Source organism: Gymnoscopelus microlampas (genome assembly GCF_963454915.1).
Source record: "Gymnoscopelus microlampas genome assembly, chromosome: 17".
In the NCBI taxonomy this organism is placed as follows: Eukaryota; Metazoa; Chordata; class Actinopteri; order Myctophiformes; family Myctophidae; genus Gymnoscopelus; species Gymnoscopelus microlampas.
The window spans coordinates 22,680,865-22,700,864 of record NC_139954.1 but is presented as its reverse complement, the minus strand read 5'-3'; the positions used below and the strand labels follow the sequence as shown (position 1 = coordinate 22,700,864).

The window sequence follows — 20,000 nt, the reverse complement described above, 5'->3', positions numbered from 1 at the left end:
TCACATTTTTAGATTAAGTAAAAGTATCAATACTGCAATGTAGATCTACTCAGTTACAAATGGAAGTCCCGCATTAGAACGTAGCCTACTTGAGTAAAAGTACAAAAGTATTGGTATAACATTTTTAAAGTAGGCTACCAAAAATGAGGCTACTCGTTGTGCAGAATGTCCCATTTCACAAGTTCAAAATGTATACAAAATATTATTTTGAAAATTAAATAGCCAAAATATAGCCTACATTAGGCTATATGGCTGAAGTGGTCAGTTGGGTGGCTTAGTGCATGTGTTTAACAATAACAATAAAATAATCAAAATCTACAAATTAAGTAAACTCAAGTTTTCATATAATTGTAGTGGAGCAAAAGTACAATATTTTCCTCTGAGATGTGGGGTAGAAGTAAAAGTACTGAAAATTGGAAATACTCCATTAAAGTAAAACAAATACCTCAAAATTGCACTTGAGTAGGCCTACAGTACTTGAGTAAATGTACTTAGTTACTTTACACTCTCACTCTCTCTCTCGGTCTTTCTCTATCTCTCTTTCGGGGAGCCTGCGGCCGATGATGACACCCGCCGTAATCGGTGGGTGCTGTTCTTCCGACATGACGCGCAATCCAGAAACAATTCAGAGCTGATGAATCGCACTTTCTTCAACACATTTTTAGAAAGTATAAAGGGCAATATTTCCCTGGCGGACAGGACTCAGGAGAAACAAAGTAGTTGGGACTGGGAGCAGATTGACTTGACAGCTCTGTTTAGAAAGCAAAGCAAATCTCATTTCAGCCACAGTGGTCTGTGATCCTCTGCTGACCTGCTTCTTTCCTTATTGGATATGGGATCAGTTAACGAATTGGATCGAGTGAATAATGTCTGACTTTCAGAGACAAGGTGGGGGGGGGGGGGGGGGCATGCAGTGGTGTAAAGTAACTAAGTACATTTACTTAAGTACAGTACAATTTTGAGGTACTTACTTTTACTTTACTGTAGTATTTCCATTTGTCAATACTTTGACTCCTACTCCACTGCACATCAGAGGAAAATATTGTAGTCTACCTCCATTACAAACCCCCCTTTTACTGACATTGCTCGATGGATATAGTTGCAGCATTGCTCCCCCGTTTGCCCACAAACCCATGCCCCCAGTGATGGAAGAAGTAGCTATACTCACACATGTTTTGTGTAAAAGTATCAATTCTGCAATGTAGATATAGGCCTACTCTGTTACAAGTTGAAGTAAAAGAGTAAAAGTACAAAGGTTTCGGCATCAAAATATACTTATACAGTAGGCCTACCAAAAGTAAAAGTAGCCTACTCATTGTGCAGAATGTCCCATTTCACAAGTTCAACATTTTAGGCCTATTTAAAAAATTGGAAATATCCGATCTACAAGCGAAGTGATTGTAGATCTGTTTCAAATAGCCAAAATATATATAGGGCTGAAGTGGTTAGTGTGTTTTGTAATAATAATCAAAATCTACAAAGTAACTAAAGTTTTCATAAAATGGTGTAGTAAATGTATAGGAACGGGGGAGCAATGCTGCTAATATACATCCATCGAGCAATGTCAGTAAGGGGGGGGGGGGGGGGGGGGGTGGAATGGAGGTATGGTATGGCTGATATGCGCTTGTCAAAAGGAGGCAGAGTGATGGGAACAGATGAGACACAACGAGAGTAAAAGCAACCGAGCAGGTTCCATGTTTACAGCATGCTCACCATTCCTGCTGAACCAGAATTCTAGAACACTGGTAGCCTACATACTTCCGACTTACAGAACAAACTGTACCTATTGGCTTGCTGTGCTTCTGAAAACTGAGTATCTATTATATGCCAACATCTCATCTCAACTGTCAACTCAGCCTTTATCATTCTTTCTTTCTTTCTTTCTTTCTTTCTTCTTTCTTTCTTTCTTTTTTATCCCCATCATTCCTGTGTATTCTGTTTACAGGCAACATTTACTTGAGTACAGTGCTTAATTACATTTTTTAATATAATGTAGGCCTACCTTTCACACTACATTGCTAAAGTAAGCAACATTATGAATTAACCACTTCAAATGTAGTGAAAATAGAAGATCTGCAAAGCTCACAAAGCAAATCTGTTACTATTATTGATATTTTTTGAAAATGTCTGTCAAATCATTATTTTCTTCCTCAAGAAAATGTTTAACTTTCAATACAGCAATGCATTGATATCAGCAAATAGCCTACTTTAACTTTAAGTACAAATTTGACTGAGCAACTTTGCACAATGACCATGTATAGCTTTGACTCATGGGGTTGAGTATAGCTATACTTTGTCCACCACTGTTGATACTATAAATATAAATGCACCATTTACCATACTACACCTATGAATCACAGAGTCAAATATTAGAGGATGATTGTTATGTATAACCATCCCCCCACTTTTGTTGACAGTGCAAAGCGATGACAGTGCAAAGCGATATTCTAGTCTACTTTCCCAGCATTGGTCTGGTCAACCCCCCTTTTTACAGTCTATGGGTCAAACATGTTTACTACACCTCAGATTTTCAGCGATGGGTGTTTACCCCGTGTGTCATCATCATCATCATCATCATCTGTTTTTACGTCCGGAGACTCCGCGTCCAGGACAGACTGCTTCAGACGCGCCTCCATGTGTAAGTGGGCTATTTTTTGATGCAGGGTCTGTGTGGGACTCCCCGGCTTCCCAGCAGCTGTGTGTGTGTGTGTGTGTGTGTGTGTGTGTGTGTGTGTGTGTGTGTGTGTGTGTGGGGGGGGGGCAATCATAGCTGTCAACTTGTCAAGTCTCATGAAAGGCTGGTGCAATAATTTGGTTTTAATACTGTGCCCATTGCTTATATTGAACTAAGAACACTTCCATGTTTCATGTAGCCTATTGGTCAAAGAGGTGTTTGTGTCTGTTTTGAAAGATGAACCAAAATAATGATAAATCATTTCTATAGCCAATGAGGTCCCAAGCAGTGGTGTAAAGTAACTAAGTACATGTACTCAAGTACTGTAGTACAATTTCTTCAGTATCAATTTTCAATAATTTTACTTCTACTCCTCTACATCTCAGAGGCAAATATTGTAGGCTACTTTTACTCCACACTACAACTATTTGAAAACTTTAGTTACAAGTAGATTTTGATTATTATTACAAAACATTCATTACCCACTTCATCCCTACATTTCGGCCATTTGAAAATAGCCGATCTACAAGTGGCGTTCGAGGCATTGTGAGCTTGTAGATCTGCTACTTTCGGTACTATAGGACTACATTTTGATACCAATACTTTTATACTTTTCCTCAAGTACATTTTGAATTCCGTACTTGTACTGATAACAGAGTATTTCGACATTGCAGTAGTATTGGTACTTTTACTTAAGTAAAAAAAGGTAAAATTCGAGTACTTTTTCCACCACTGTCTAGCTAACTTAGGTTTCAAGGCCAATACTACGCTGCCTGCCTTGCTGCCTCTGCGCTGCCCTACAGTACCAGCACGTCATTGGTCAGATAGAGGGTTTGTCCCGCCGCCGAGGCAGTGCACATGGACACGTGATTGGCTTTACTGGAGCTCAGGCAGTGGGCTGATGGCTTGCCTCATGAATATTCATAACCTGTCGTTCCTCTCTGGGGCCTCGCCCTGTCTTACCAGCTTTGCTCATCGGAACAGAATGTGGGGTGCGATGAGGTTGCGTCAGTGATTCTTTCAGCGGAATGCATATGCAGTAGCCTACAAAATATGCCAATATCCTCGGTACTAAACCGCAAGGTAATTTATAGTGTGGTTGGTTATACAACTTTGAATACAGAAAGCATGTCGATATAGAAACTGTATTGTGCGTAATTACGCATGCCGTAGCCTACAGTATTCGACTATTATTTGAGGATTGCAAAATGTAATAATTCAACGTTACTTTTACTGGCATGTAGCCTACGGGGTACGGGGATATATATATATTTCGTTGTATGTTGTTTATTGTAGCCTATATATGCAATCTCAGGAGTTGGACAACAAAGCCTGTCTTGTTGAAGCCACTCCTCTTCATAGTAACTGTGCCAACATATTTTGCTGTGTGCTATTTCAGGTCATTGGAGTCCGGTTTCAACAGGAGAGGAAGAGAATCTTGACAAACAGGTTGTGGGTCCGCCCAGACCAGCCTTGAGTCGAAACCACCTGCTCTCTATAAGAACCTCACTCCGAACACAGACAGGCAGAAACACAAGAAGAAGCACTGCAAGGAACCAAGAAACAAGAAAATCACTTCCGAACTATAAACTCAGTTCGCTTGACACGAATTACCAAGCAACCAATCTCTGCTGCAGCTTCACAAAGAACGAACCGCTTCTCTAAGCCGATTAGACGAGAATTAGAGCGACCAACGCACAGTGAAGAGGAATACATCCCGTGCGCATCTATCTGACAAGCAAGTCGCGTCTCTCTTTCTAAAAGAATCAATTCACAGCGAAAAGAACTGCCATCACCAGCCCTCAAGATGCAAATGGTAGAAACACAGCTCCAGAAGAACTCGCTGTTCAACGCCATGAACCGCTTCATCGGCGCAGTCAACAACATGGACCAGACGGTCATGTTGCCCAGCATGCTGCGGGACCTGCCCGTGGACGAGGACAGTGAAATGGGTGCTCTGAAATCCGACATGGACGATGGGGACATGTACAGCTACTACCAACAGCTGAAGTCCATCCGACAGGACATCGAATGGGGCGTCAGGTGCGCCGCAGCCGAGGGGATGTGCAAGGAGAAGATGACGGTCACCCGTACGAGTTCATCAGCATCCTCGTCATCTGATACATCTTCAATGAATGAGTCGTTCTCATCAGAGGAGGAAGACGAGGAGGAGGACGAAGACTTGGAGAAGCAGTTCCAGTACCACCTGACGGGTCTCCAAGGGGTCCTCTCCAAGCTGACAGTACAGGCCAACTGTCTCACCAAGCGCTACAATCAGGAGCTTGGTATTGGAGGATGGGGCCAGTAAACTCAGCAATTACAACTTCGAACTTTGTGCTGATGATTTTGTGATGCTGACAAACTGAAAGTCAGTTATCATTAGGCCATTTCTACTAATGACATTCATTTCACGATATTGGATGGTAGAAAAAAAAGACTTGCTGTCTGCAGGCCTACGTGGTGTTGGTCTGCTCTGTGGTATTGGACTGCTAATGTGTTGAACCCGGAGGGTTCAAGAGGGTTAACACTTATAAAGCTACTGTGCCAAGGTTCCATTTCCTCAATGTGTTGCACTCTGTTTACTTACGCAGCGTGTCCTGTCAGATGCCATGATTTAAGCGTGCGTGGAAAAAAAAGAAAGAAAAAAGAAACATGTTTTATTTTATTTTATTTAAAGATGTATAACTTATTACCTCACATATTGTATGTTTATTTCAAAGTAGCTTGCATTAACTGCAAGACCGGAAGACCTCTCATTTTGAACGCCCCAGTGGGGAATATTGATATAAGATTTAGCCCCACAGTTGATGCTAATGATGTCAATGCTTCAAAATGTCTTTAAATGATACTTGTATGGAGGGAAGCAGATGCTTTCTCACAGCTTATGATCTCCATATGCTTCATGATCAATGAACTGGAATCAACTGATAATTCTCCTTCAAGGAGAATAATGAAGGTTTCCATGAGATGTATTGTTGTTGTTATTGTTGTTGTTTTTTCCGCTGATGTTTTGTTTATACAACTAAGGTATTACTGGAGATATCCTAATTCCATTATCAGTATGAGCAAAAGCTTTTGTATATATGGTTCCTGATTTTGTACTATTGTAAATGTATGAAATAAACTTTTTTACAAATGTCATCTTTGTTATGCATTTCTTGTTGCATATACCACAAATAGGCGCAAATGAAATAATTACGAATCATGTAACATTTTGCCTCTCAACAATGGATGTGCAAGTTGCTTCAGCAAGTTTCTGCAACTCTCTTTAATGACACTTATGGGACAGGGAATGTTGATTATTTATATTATAGTAATAGTTTTATAGCCATTTATACAGTTGTCAACACAAAAAGCTTCTAATCATTTTGAAGACATCATCCATGTAATATAGCATTAAAACAATCCTGTTTATTTATTAAGAAATACTTAGTGAAACTAAAAGTATAGGCCTATAAGGAAACATGTAACAGTTTAAACAGGTGATTACCTCAATGTGGTTTTACCTTCTTTTCGGCTGTTCACTGAAATTTACTGTTAATGCAGGGAAATTCAATTGTTTATAGTCAATCAGCAATGGTGTTTGAGGTGGTCATTTCTAGTACTTGTCAATAACTGGACATCTTTCAGAACCTGTATAATTCTGCTCCTACAATTTTCAAAGGGGCGTTATTTTTTTAGTAGAGGACATGGGAACATAACCACAGATCATTTAAATATTTGTTTGTCCTTGTTTGGCAACATGTTTATGTACAACCCCCCCCCCCCCCCTCCCCAATTAGTCATTGAAAAAAAGAGGGAAAACATAACAATAATTGCAATGGCAATGCAAATCTCTGTGAAACTACTCTGAAAACATTTGGATGGTTTCTAGGAAAGAACCAGCAGGATGTGGAATGTTGCTCGACAGCATACAGTAGACTACATAGCTTTGTAACTTTGAGAACACCTTGATTTTGTTGTTGCACCACTTGAAAGTTGTTTAGTGTCTTTGTAAAACGTGACACTAAACGTGCGTCTTCTTAAAGGACAACTTTGTTTTTTTACAACCAAGGTTTATATTTTAGCTTGTAATTAAAGTAAATTAAAGATGAGTGTCATTTTTTTTTCATTTACTGCTTTCTATAGTTTTGGCAATTTTCGTGATATTTTTTACAGTGGGCGGGGGCATTCTGTCCGGTGGCTAAATATGTCTTTTTTACACACAAAAAAAAAGGTCCTGTGGTCTTTGATGGCCAGATGTGAGTTATTGGGGGCTAGAAGAGCTACTGTAAACAACAATAAAGAAAACACCGGGTTATTGTGTAAAAAAAGACATATTTAGCCACCGGACAGAATGCCCCCGCCCACTGTAAAAAAGATCGCAAAAATTGCTAAAACTATAGAAAGCAGTAAATTAAAAAAAATGTACACTCATATTTTATTTACTTTAATTACAATCTAAAATATAAGCCTTGGTTGTAAAAAACTAAAGTTGTCCTTTAACTAAATTTATATTTTGTTTGTGTCAGAGCGAAGCAATTTTAAAAAAAAGTATTCATTTTTTGTTTTAGAATAAAATCTATGGCAAACCCTTAATTAAGTGTTGGATTTTAATTGATGCACAGGTAGCTGTGGAAAAAAGTTAGCAAACTATTCTGCAAGCATTAGCCATTTCATTACATTATATTCAATTTAGTTTACTGAATCTGCACATATGTAATTTCTTTGTAGTTCCTCTCCATGGAAGTGAGATTGACATGACATAGTTGCCTCATTACTCATTGTTGTGGGGCACTGCGATACTGCCTCAAAGACCACGGATAGCAATGGGTGCAGCTGGAGTTACAGAATCACAATGGGACATGTTGCACACCCACACATGCTGTTTGTGCACTCTCTCTTTCTTTCTCTCTGTCTGTCTGTCTGTCTGTCTGTCTGTCTGTCTGTCTGTCTGTCTGTCTGTCTGTCTGTGTGTGTGTGTGTGTGTGTGTGTGTGTGTGTGTGTGTGTGTGTGTGTGTGTGTGTGTGTGTGTGTGTGTGTGTGTGTGTGTGTGTGTGTGTGTCTCTCTCTCTCTCTCTCTCTCTCTCTCTCCCTCTCTCTCTCTCTCTCACACACACACGCACGCACGCACGGACGCACGCACGCACGTACACACGCACACGCACACACGCACACACACACACACACACAGACACGCAGACACAGACACAGACACAGACACAGACACAAACACACACACACACACACACACACACACACACAAACAAACACACTCACTCACTCACTCACACACATCATTCATCTAGAAGACACTTTTATCCAAGCGATTCAACATAGGTAGGCAAGACAACTACTAATCACCAGAATTCTTAAGTGCATTCTCTTCTAAAACAAGCAACTAAGAGTATGCCTAGCGCTAAGGTAAAAGTGCAATATATCAGCTACCTACTTTCTTGAACAGATGAGACAAATAGGAAAATCAAATGAGCAAGAGCTAAAACAAATAAGTGTATCAAATAAACAAGATCCAATAAAACAAGAGCTCGTACAAATAGTTGACAACAAGTAGGCATGGCTAAGAGGAAGGGTCAGGGTAGTGTTTCCTGAAGAGGTGGGTTTTCAGCCTGCGGCAAAAGATGGGCAGTCACTCTGCTGTCCTGACATCAGTGGGGAGTTCATTGATTTATTGATTCATGTACACATCCCAGTCTCAATAAACTTGTGTTGACAAAATTCATGGTCTAGTTTTTACTCTTATGAATGTTTTTTTCTCCTCCACACCAAGTATTTAGTCTAGTTAACACTAATAACTTAGCTTCCACTATGTGTATAAGTGCAGGCTGTGACCTCTGGCCTGCTCATCATGTTGACATTTTCTATCCACAATTAGGACAAAGGTGACATACCTTGATGCCTTTGATTGTAGATATGTCTTTTAAAAAACACCCAACAAGATAACATAATGATGTTGAAGGCTTGTTTAAGCGTCAATAGGCTACTGCCTTTGCAAATGAATTTCCATCAAAATGTTTGAAAATAATGCATGTTTCTATACATAAAGTTAGCATTCTTGTGTGCACTGCCTTTTGAATGAAAGAAGTGGTATGATGCTCAAATCTAAGTCTCACCCTTTGTTAACTGGCCAGATTTCAGCTGGTTACAATTCAGAGCATTCATTCATTCATTACTGCAGGGGTCTTCAACGTTTTTCAGGTCAAGGACCTTTTAGCTGAGAGAGAGATGAAGCAGGACCCCCACTACATTGTACAAAATTGTGTTGCAGATTAAACCTTCTCATAGATTTCATAGATAGCTTCATAGACTATCAGTGTTGTGTGAATTCATGTTTTTTGTTTATTTCAGACATTTAACCATGCACTGAAAGCCTCAATACTTAGTAAACTTGACATTGGCTCAGTACATGATCTGCTCTTTTTTCTCTCTACACCAAACCTCTTTGCAGGAAATAGACGATCTACAAACACACAATGCCTCGCAGCTGTAGATCTGCTCTTTTCGGCTAATGTTCCACTCAGAATAGGGATTCTAGGGTTGAAGTGGTAAAATCCATATGACACAAATATTTGGTGGCCTCCCTGTAGTAACTCTCAGGACCCCCTGTTGAAGACCCCTACATTACTGTATTCATGTTGATAAACTGTCAGAGGTGATAGACCTATTGCTCAAAGTTTGACAAGAGTTTGAGATAAATAGCTCTGGGTTGTGGTTAAAGGTCCATGTAATGTTTAGAAATCAGTGGTGGAAAGTAACTACATACATTAACACAAGTATTGTAAGTAAAATTTTAAAGGTAGCCTAATTTTACTTTACTTGAGTATTTCCATTCATGCTACTACTCAAGCAAATATTGCACATTTTATACCACATTACAATATTTGAGAGCTTTAGTTAGCCTACCAGCTACTTTGCATATTTCAATTTTTTTATGACCAAAACTTTATTTGACTTTTACTTTTAGCAGAACAAATAATAAAACAAAAACACAAACGTAATGAAATGAATATTCAAAGAAAATTAGAGTAAGAAAATGTACACACAAAAAAACACAAACAACAATAGTATACAAATATACATGTACATTATATATGAGAGCACAAAATATAAATAATTAAAAAGAAAAGAAAAGAAGGATTGACAAGATAGTCAAAACATAGTTTTCACGACCAATAATACAGCATCATCTACCATATCATATGTATGAAAAAATAACAGAAAACAATCAAAAGGGCATTATCTGACCATATAGGTAACATTAAGGGCCTACAATATGACTAAGGTACACATTCCATTCCACTTCAAATCATATTTGTCCAACTGGTTGTTCATCCTAAAAGATAACTTCTCTGAAGCAGCCACAATTTGCACATTTAGATTATCAATATAAAACACATTATGATTGATTATTTTAGCTAGGTTAAGATACTCAGTCAGCAGCACATGAAGTAATTACAATCAGCCCCACCTTTCTGCTTTCTGCAACATTAACGCATGAATGCATTATTTACTTTAATTAAAATCCCATATTATTATTGTGAAATAATGTATTTCATTCTGCATAATGACTTTTAATCAATACTATTTTGAATAGGCCTACTAGGACTTGTACTTGTATAAAGTAATTCTACAATGGAAAAAGTACACCATTTTTTTTACTTAAGTAAAATAATCAATACTGCAATGTAGAAATACTCTGTTACAAGTAAAAGTCCGTAATTCAAAATGTACTTGAGTAAAAGTACAAAAAGTATTGGCATCAAAATGTACTTAAAGTACCAAAAGTAAAAGTACTCATTATGCAGAATGTCCCATTTCAAGTTTTCAAAAGGTATACAAATCTTTTGAAAATAGCAGATCTACAAGCTCACAATATAGTACAGTACTTAAGTACATGCTTAGTTACTTTCCACCACTGCCTGTAGCGTTGTCAAAAAAGTGAAACTCTGTGATGAACAGAAGCAAACGTTCGCAAGAGAAAAACGTCAACAGTTGATGTGGACCGTGTGGTTTGTCCCTCGTTGCGCACAGTAGGAACAGGAAGTAGCTTTAGTGTACATCAAAACATAAACATTTCCAACTTGTTGTCTTCGCTAAAATAGCCTAATAGTCGTTGCAAAAAGGAATGGAAAGTATAACTCCAAAATCATTGAATAACGAGTCACGCTGCGTAGGCCTATGTTGTTTTAACACAGGTTCAGACGACTATCGATGTGTAAGTAACGTCAGAGCAGCTCCATTATCAAGGTTAGCTTTTGTAGCTAACGCGGCATGCATGATGCACACCCGGGAGGTCCATGGCTTAATGTGATGGATTTATTGATCCAGAGATTGATTGAGTGGTTACATTCTGACTATCGGTGATTTTATTCTTCATGGAGAGTTATGTGAGGTCATCTAACGTGGTGTGCAGTGACTATAGTCTTTCTTCGATGATTAAGTTAGTATTAATGCTGTCAGGCATATACTGCCATAGATTCTTGAACGAAATGACTACATATTATTACAGGACTAAATGGACAACATGTGAACTAGTTTTATCTTTTGACAGCAGCTGTCATCGCGGATACCGAGTCAGTCAGGCTTGAGCTTGTGTTAGCCGGGCAAAAGATAAAGCTGTACTGTATTATAGCTGAGGTCCTTATCATGAAATGATAAGAATTGATAGTGGAACCTGTAAAGCAGGATGTGCGTGATTTCTATGATAACACATCACTGGGTTTTTCAACCATGGATATAGGTGTCATTGTGGCCAGTCACCTCTCACCTCCTTCCCCTCTGAGACAGCATCCTTACAAATGACATGCCATATAATGTCAGTTCTTCCCTGGATTATGTTAGGGCTGTCGGTCACCATCATCAAATGTTAGTTGACGATTAATTAATTGTCAGTTATAACCAACTAATGTAGGTTATGTTGCGTATGTGTCATATAGCGTTCAGGGGCTATTCAGCTGTCACTTTTAACTGAACACTGAAGAATGCTGCAGTATAGCGGTCCTGAATAGCACGCATAACCACTCTGACAGACTTGCAATCACTCACATCACTAATTGAAACTAAGCAATCAGTCACACTCTGCTCTGCTAACCAGCTAACCTAGATACAAATGCTCCCATTAACAGACCTACATTTACCAGAAAAGCACATTTTCACTTTTCAGGTATCACATTTTATCTGGAAATAAACTTCAACCACTTCAACCAGTATTTGTCAATATGAACCTTTCCCCTAGATTTTGTTAAAATGTTTGAACCGCTTGCTAGGCAAATTATTGAAGGTTGTTTGTGAACTCATTAGATTTCTCTTTGGCACTAAAACTCCTGCAAATGAACCGCTATAAATTAGGATTTGCAGAAATTCTAGAAAATGGAAATAACCCTGCATACTGCTATTTTGTCCACAAAGATCGTTCATATTCTTTGCAATTGGAATGGCTCCCGGTTTGCCCTGTTTAAAATCTATAGTTTATTTCTATGGCATTGATTATATTTTTTGTGTGAATTCTGTTAGATAAATAGAGAAGTCATAGAAGGCTTGTCTAGAAGGCTTGTCTTTTTGTATGTTGATTTGAACTTTTCCTATGGAATTACTTGTTTTTGTAGTAATTTTGTTCTGCTGATCGAGTGTCTTTGGATACTTTTCAGTGCTTTTCAGTGCTGTAAGCATTACTTTGTAACTTCAGTCAGAATTATTTTTTATTAAAAGTGTGGTGTTGGTGGTGGTGGTGGTAGTAGTAGTAGTGGTATTACATTATATTTCAGACCTTTTTATAGACCCAAATCAGCCTCAAATAACTTTCGGTAACATTTGAATTCAGACATGACAGAAATATATTAATCCATCCTTTAAGGGCTGATTTAATTATCATTTTAATTCACCCATAAAGGACTATACTGGTCTAAACACATACAATTGTCTACTCAAAGGTTAGGCCACACTGTATATCATACATAAATGGACCCCTTTGCCATTAATTGTTTAATTTAAAGAGTTTGAGGTTGTATGTTTGTTATTTGTTACCAGAATAATTGAGTTAGGTAGAGTAATAAAACTGAGTGGTTAATCAGATGGATTTTGAATTTTGTCTGTAATTCAATTCTTTCTCCAAGAATATTTTGACTAGACTTTTCAAATCAATCTGTGGTTTAAATTGCATTAAAACACAGCAATAATGTTACTTTTATTTTACTTATTTTAAAGTCTCTAGTCTCTGCAAGTTGATTTAATGGGAAACAGCTTCCTCAAAGATCAAGCAAACGATGGTATGCTTTGGAAAATGGCTAGCAGCAATGTCAATGTCAAGTATGCGGTTAGTTGTAGTCAAGCTAAATCTGCCAAACGACCACCGGTATGTCCTTTAACCCGTTAAGACCTGAGGCCGATTCTACAAATGCCTTCTAAATCAGTAGTTGTCACATTTTCAAGATTTTTCAAAAATGTTAAAAAATAGCAGATATCTACAGTTTTTGAATAGCCAACGCAAAAAAAAATCTAAAATGACACAGGTACTTCCCCGGTTTTAATGGGTTAAGACAGCTTAAATACATTTTACAATCAACTTGTCGGCTATTTTGTTATGAGGACAACATAGCTTGAATTGACAGTTGTGGAGCCATTGGCATTAATGGCAGCAATCTTTGCATGGAAGCGAATGTTTAGAACTCATTGATCACTGATCAGTTTGAAAGTAGTCTTATCGGAGAAACAGGGGTGTGTTGTGCGCAGTAGGTCACAGAGGTTCTGTTGTGCTGTGCTGAGTCTGCTGCGTGTAAAACTCAGCTCCTTCCCACTAGACCCCTCAGTTTGCCCCAGGCTTGTTCGTGTAGAGCCTGTTTAGCTAAGATGTCTCTCATTCCTTTCATTCTTTCTCTTTCGCTCTCTGCCATTTTCCGAGGAGCTCTCTCACTTAAGTTTCGGGTTGGATGTCTGCCAAACTATGTACCTAAGTTATCTCTCGTTGTGTGTCTGTCTATAATGACAGATGTCTCCGCTGTCATCACATTTTCTTAACGCTTTAGCTCTTATTTAAACCTTGACAGACATCATAAATTTACACACCTGTATTTTAAAATGGGTCAAAGCCATGTGTGGAGATTTCCATCATACAGTACAGGAAGTATCTGCTGTAGACAGTGCTTAATTAAATAGCTTATATAAATCCTGCTATCTGGGTTACTAGGAGTGCGAGTCTCTGGTTCGATTCCTGGCTGGCCGGAACATTTCCTGCATGTCACTTCCCTACTCTCTTTCTCTTACTCATATTTCCTGTCTCTCTCTCCAATATACCTGTCAAATAAAGTCCCAGAACCCCCCCAAATAAATAAATATTATTATTATTATTATTGACTGCTATGTTCTAGAACCAGGAATTGACAAGCCTATAATTTAGGAGGTAATGTGCTGGTCTGTTGTTATAAACGTATATTTTGTTGCTTTGTTTCCTTTGCTCTAAATTCATCTGTTTGCGATTTATAGGATGTGATTCTGACGGTGAAGAGAGCTACAGGAACCTTCTCATTAGTAGGATGGTAAGTATCCGTTCCAGCATACTCTTCAAATCTTTATTTGTCTTTTTGACTTTTGCATCACAAATCATAGTTATAAGGCCATTTTGCTCTTGCATCATACTAGGAGGCCAAAACAATCGGCTCAAATACCGGGCTGGTTAACAGCTACTTTTAGAAGGGAATACAATTATTAAATCGCAACCATTTTTTGGTCCAGATACAACGGATATTGATTTTGGACATTAAGAGTAGTTCTTAGTTATGTTCTTATGAGACTGTAGTTCTTATGAGACTGGTCAGTTGATATGAGATTGAATGGGTACAGATGCATATCGTCATTGATTCCCAGTAAGGGAGGTGTGACTGTATTGTTTACAACAAAGGTTACGATAGGGCATATAGGCTGTTCTGGGATCTGACAAACAAGATGGACAGCACAATGAGAGCAGGACTAGACTTGACATACTGTATAGTACTTAGCCTACTTAGCCTATTGTCACTGTATTGAGGGATGAGTATCTGATTGTTGCCCCCTGTATCTCTCCCCCTCTCTCCATAGCTTATTCATGCTGTTTGTGATCTGGCTGCTGCGCAGGTATCACTCCTTGGCCCAGGTAATTTTAATTGCTTTTAGGCAAGTTTGTGTGAATGCGTATGCAAGGGTGCATAGTGTGTGTGTGTGTGTGTGTGTGTGTGTGTGTGTGTGTGTGTTTTTTTCTTGCTTCGGTGCCATAGGAAATGTGCTCAATTAGCCATGACAAATCTTGGCGTAATTGAACACAATTAAAACGCACAGATTAATCAATTATGGTGCTAATTGACTCGTGGTCTGTCCCCGATAATGATTGCCGACTCATGCTTTTTCCCCTCCAAATGTAGAGGGTTATGATTCTTAATGGCCCAGACTTCACTTAAGATTTTTATTGTCAGTGTTCCGGATGTGTGTTTGAAAAGAAAAACAACAACAACAATGCCATATTTTCCACATGAATGGAATTTTTCTTTGATCTAAAAATGAATTTGGATTTTTCGGACATGCGTGAGTTGTTTTCTGAAGTGCGTGCCTTTCGTTGCATGTGCAGAAACATGTGTGTGTGTGTGTGCACGTAGCGTAAAGCCTGTCCAGCCAGTCTGTCAGGTTTAGCGGCACTCGCCGTTATCCGCCTAATCTGAAGTAAATGACAGCTTAGCGCAGGGCTCTGACGGATCCTATTACCTCTGAACCATGGAGCGCTTAGAACCAGGTCATGGGGACCGCGGCCTCACCTCCTCCTCCTCAGCTCCTCTCCTCTCCCACTGCACCCCCCTCCCCGCCCGCACATCAACTCCCTCCTCACCTCCATCCCCTTCCAAAGGTTATCCGTCAGTCGATAGTCTTTAGTGCTCCCTGCCCTCCTCGCTCTTTTTCTGCCTCTCCCTCCCTCCGTCTCTCCTCCTGTCCCCCCCCTCCTCCCCCTCCATAGCCTTGGCAGGGCCGTCGTTGGACACAGATCGATCACTGTGTGTGTGTGTGTGTGTGTGTGTGTGTGTGTGTGTGTGTGTGTGTGTGTGTGTGTGTGTGTGTGTGTGTGTGTGTGTGTGTGTGTGTGTGTGTGTGTGTGTGTGTGTGTGTGTGTGTGTGGTTAGAAAGAGCCTTGTGTGTGAGATGTTTGAAAGAGGCTTGTGTGTGTGTGCGTGAAACCAAGGAATAGATTGAGCCTCGCTTTGTAAAAGGCCTCCGCGGATAAACTGAGGCTATATCTAGTATAGCGTAGTAGTCTACATAAAAACCATGGCAATACAAAAAGAACTACTAAAAAAAGTATGCATGTACACACACACACACACACCCACACACACACACACACACACACACACACACACACACACACACACACACACACACACACACACACACACACACACACACACACACAAACCTAGGGTTCCGTTAGCCGGTATATACCGGCCACTGACTGATTAATGGTTAAATAGAGGCCACAGTGGCCAGCTGGGAAATGCTATTAATGTTATTATTTTATCATTATTATTATTATTTTGATAAAGTAACACAACATTGCAATGCATAGTTTACAACCAATGAAATCATATTTAATGTTTTTACAATGGCTTATATTGACAGGTGACTAGTATTGATGCGTTGTGAGCTTGTAGGTCTGATATCTTCGTCAAGCGACGAAGCATAAATCAGGCATTACACAGCTGCGTTTCTCTCCTCCTGATCGGTGCTGAGTATGGGTCTTCCTGGTTTGCTCGGGTATTACACATGATAAACAAATGGAATCTGAACCAACCCGGACCCAATTGACGATAATAAAACAACTTGGTGACACAATGGAGGCAAGTTGACTACCTTCCTTGACATCATGGTAAACTAAACATTACAGTAACAAAACAAAACAAAAGCTGATGATGTAGGTTACTGCGTATTAAGGTGAACGAGATGTAAAGCCCTGAACATATTCAGCCTAGTTTGTGAATTGCGCAAGCAGTTCGCTCATCCGTCCTCCTGACGTTTATTCTGTTCTTTTTGGCAAGCGACACCTGCATGGTGGAGTAGATATGCTTTAGGAAACCATGAACACAGGAGCAGAATTCATCTGTGATAAAGTGGAAAGAAGTGCAGCGCTAACGTGTTGAGGTGTAAGGATCAGTTGGGTGGTTACTGCACATGCACGTATCTGCAAACACACATGTGACGTCTATTATATTATGGCCGATTCATTTATTCTTTGGACGGAAATCTTTTATCTTGCCAAAAAATGCTTAACGGAAACCCTGACAGACACGCACGCACGCACTTTCTTGAATATTGCAGAACCTGTGTTGATCTGTTTCCCTTCCGTACAGCAAAAAGGGGCACAACTATTTTTTGTTTGGTAGAAGATATATTGATTGTGATGATGATTATTTAATTTTTGTTTTGCCAAATTGTAAAAAGAAAAAAAAAGAATGAAGAACCTACCCCCCCCCCCCCTCTCTCTCTCTCTCTCTCTCTCTCTCTGCAGAAGATGATTCTGAGCCTTACAATAGCTGCCTTCTTTGACAGTGTAGCGTACGTCATGGTGAGTCACTCTGTCTGATTGAACACACGTACACGCACATGCACGCACACACGCACGTAGGCAGAGTATTCTCAGGGCATAAGAAAGTGTTTCTCTGTGCCCCCTCCTCCTCCAGGGGGAGTCTCATCTCGAAGGGACACTGTGTGACTTCCAGGCCTGGTGGCTCACCTACTTCGGTAAGATAACATCCAGTCCAACACACACACACACACACACACACACACACACACACACACACACACACACACACACACACACACACTCACACTCACACACTCACACACTCTCAGACACACACACACTCATACACCACTGGCCCGAACACAGCAGCCCAGCTCATCACCATGGACAGATCGTACGCCTTGTAAATGTGTCTATTAGGCTCTCTGCTTTTGTTGAAATTGCCACCCATTAAAGCTGCGATTAGCGTAAGGATTCTTAGTTAAAACTGGGCTGCTAACAAGACACTTCATTTTGCTATTTTATTGGCCTCTTGCAAACCTCACTTGCACACACACACACACACACACACACACACACACACACACACACACACACACACACACACACACACACACACACACACACACACAGACAGAAACAGAACAGCAAGCTACAGTAACGGTTCATGGTCACCGTGTGTCACCTCAGTTTATCATTATGACAGTCAAGCTGAAGAGACTCTGGCTAGCCTATCTAGTGTAAGTGTACTATAAGTATGTATGTATTATATACTGTATGTACTGTATGTCCCCGCAAAAGTAGACTAATAACGGCTCGTTGATAGACTGTACACATCCATTCTTTTTCATCTTATTCTTTTTCTATCCTTTTTCTCCCAATGTAGTCGTTACGCCAATTCCCAATTTCACTGCTAACCACTGCTTTCTTATTGTCTCCGCCAGGCCGAAGCCGTGGCAGAGACTATGTTTTTGCCCCTATCCTTCCGTCCATGTGTCTGTGTGTCCGTCCGTCTGTGTACAACTAATATCTGGCACCGTTGGTCCGATCGATGAAACTGTGCACACACACTCCCAGGAGGCCAGAGCAGAACTTCTGCCCCAAATTCTTCCCATCGGCCTGTTAAAGTGCCACCAGGAGGCAGATCTTTCCAAATATTTTTTGAGATATTACTCTTTTGTATTTTGTCCAAACATCATGCAAATCGGTACACAGAATCTCTATAGTCATGTGATCAAGACAGGTCTTTCTGATTTTTCATATTCCATCCTGATTGGCTAAGATTGGCGTCCAAAGTTTGTAGGAGCGGTCCGTTTTGAACAAAATGCCTCAAAGCATGAACACAGCGTTCAGCCATCCTTTTCACATTGGCCTATTATAGCGCCACCAGGTGGCAGATTTTTGCAAAACACATTCTTTTATACACATTCTTTTATATTACAATACAATTTTGTCAAAACATCACGCAAATCTGCACACATTATCTCTACTGTCAAGACGGATCTGTCCGATTTGTCATATTCCATCCTGATTGGCTAAGATTCACATCTAAAGTTTGCAGGAGTGGCTCGTTTTGAACAACTAGACCATACCCGGTCGATGCATCCGTGGGGGGATATGCGCACATGATCTGGCAACCCGGGAGGAAGTTCGTCCCATTGCTGGGCAGCCCCGTAACCATGGCGACATTCTTTGACACAAAAGCGCTAATAAGAAGCTGAGATTTGATGAAATTGAAAAACGGGCTTCACAGTTAAGTTCAGATGGTAATGGTCAATGGCTGTGTGCAAAATCAGAGCAATTGGTCCAGCCACTGAGGAGAACCGGCTAGCTTCACCTACGCTTCACCTACGCACCTACTCAAGACGGTTACTAGAATTATAGTATGATATGCCTCAAATCATGAACGTGAAACGTGAAACTTTACATTGGCCTCTTATAGCGCCACAGGAAGCCGGTTTTGCTAAACACATTTTTTTGCTATTACAACATCACGCAAATCGGTACACATTATCCGTATAGTCATATCATCAAGTTGGACTTTTCATATTTCACCATGATTGGCTAAAATTGACTTCTACTACATGCCCTTTTGGAGACCTGTCCTCCGAGGAGCAAATTTTCTAGTTGATAATGAAAAATACTTTTAAGGCAGCAAGCAGCTTGCCAAATCAAAGTCGTGGGAAAGTAAGAGTTAAACTTCGGTCAGCATGGCTTGTACTATACGTGCATATATGCATGTTTTTTGAAGAATGCTTCAATTTCACTGTTTCTACACTAACATAATATAAAACAAGTGTGAACCTATAGTGATATTGTATCACCCTTACCACCAAGTTTTTTCCTGCAGGAAACCCTGTTGTTGATTGTCTGTACATCCATGCTGTTCATAAAAAAAAAAGTTACATTTGTACACTCCTCAGTGTTTCATTAACTAAGCCCTTTAATGTGTTGTTAGTTGATAGTCGTAAGTTGCTCTGATGAAGACCAAGAATGCCTAGATTGTCAATGTAAATGTAATTTTCTGGCTGTCTATTTAAAGGGAAAATCAAGTTTACTTTAATGAAACTCCATGAAATATTGCATTTGTTTACAAAATAGAGCTTGTTATCGAGAGAGAGAAGCTACTGGAGTGTTGGAGTTAAAAGGAGACTGAGATTTTGCTTCAACTAGGAGTGCAGAGTTCAAAAGAAGCAGGCATCTCTTGAAGAGCTACAAGTACTTAATTAGTCTAAACAACAACAGTTTTGCAGAAAAAGTAACGTCGTCACTTTGCAATAGTGCGTGTAAAC

The 20,000-nt window shown here is 39.8% G+C and overlaps 2 protein-coding genes across 3 annotated transcripts in view; both read left to right on the top strand.

Annotated features, from left to right (window-relative positions):
- Window positions 1-4,084: 4,084 nt before the first annotated feature.
- On the top strand, window positions 4,085-5,815 carry LOC311064639 (mid1-interacting protein 1-B-like). Its single transcript, XM_084084545.1, has one exon. The coding sequence runs from the start codon at window positions 4,482-4,484 to the stop codon at window positions 4,980-4,982; it is 501 nt and encodes a 166-aa protein (XP_083940671.1). The 5' UTR covers window positions 4,085-4,481; the 3' UTR covers window positions 4,983-5,815.
- Window positions 5,816-10,717: 4,902 nt separating this feature from the next.
- The window catches only part of LOC311065213 (cyclic AMP receptor 4), a 62,777-nt gene continuing 53,494 nt past the window's right edge, over window positions 10,718-20,000 (top strand). The window contains exons 1-5 of one of the 2 annotated variants that reach the window (XM_084085435.1): window positions 10,718-10,887; window positions 14,151-14,203; window positions 14,742-14,796; window positions 17,191-17,247; window positions 17,363-17,423. In XM_084085435.1, coding sequence (XP_083941561.1) covers window positions 10,798-10,887; window positions 14,151-14,203; window positions 14,742-14,796; window positions 17,191-17,247; window positions 17,363-17,423 — 316 coding nt within the window. In that variant the 5' untranslated portion in view covers window positions 10,718-10,797. Of the gene's footprint in view, window positions 10,920-14,150; window positions 14,204-14,741; window positions 14,797-17,190; window positions 17,248-17,362; window positions 17,424-20,000 lie in introns of both variants that reach the window. The other variant, XM_084085436.1, reaches the window with a different exon arrangement.

Excerpts from the sequence above, each read along its gene's own strand:
- LOC311064639 (XM_084084545.1), top strand. The coding sequence starts at position 4,482 with ATGCAAATGGTAGAAACACAGCTCCAGAAGAACTCGCTGTTCAACGCC.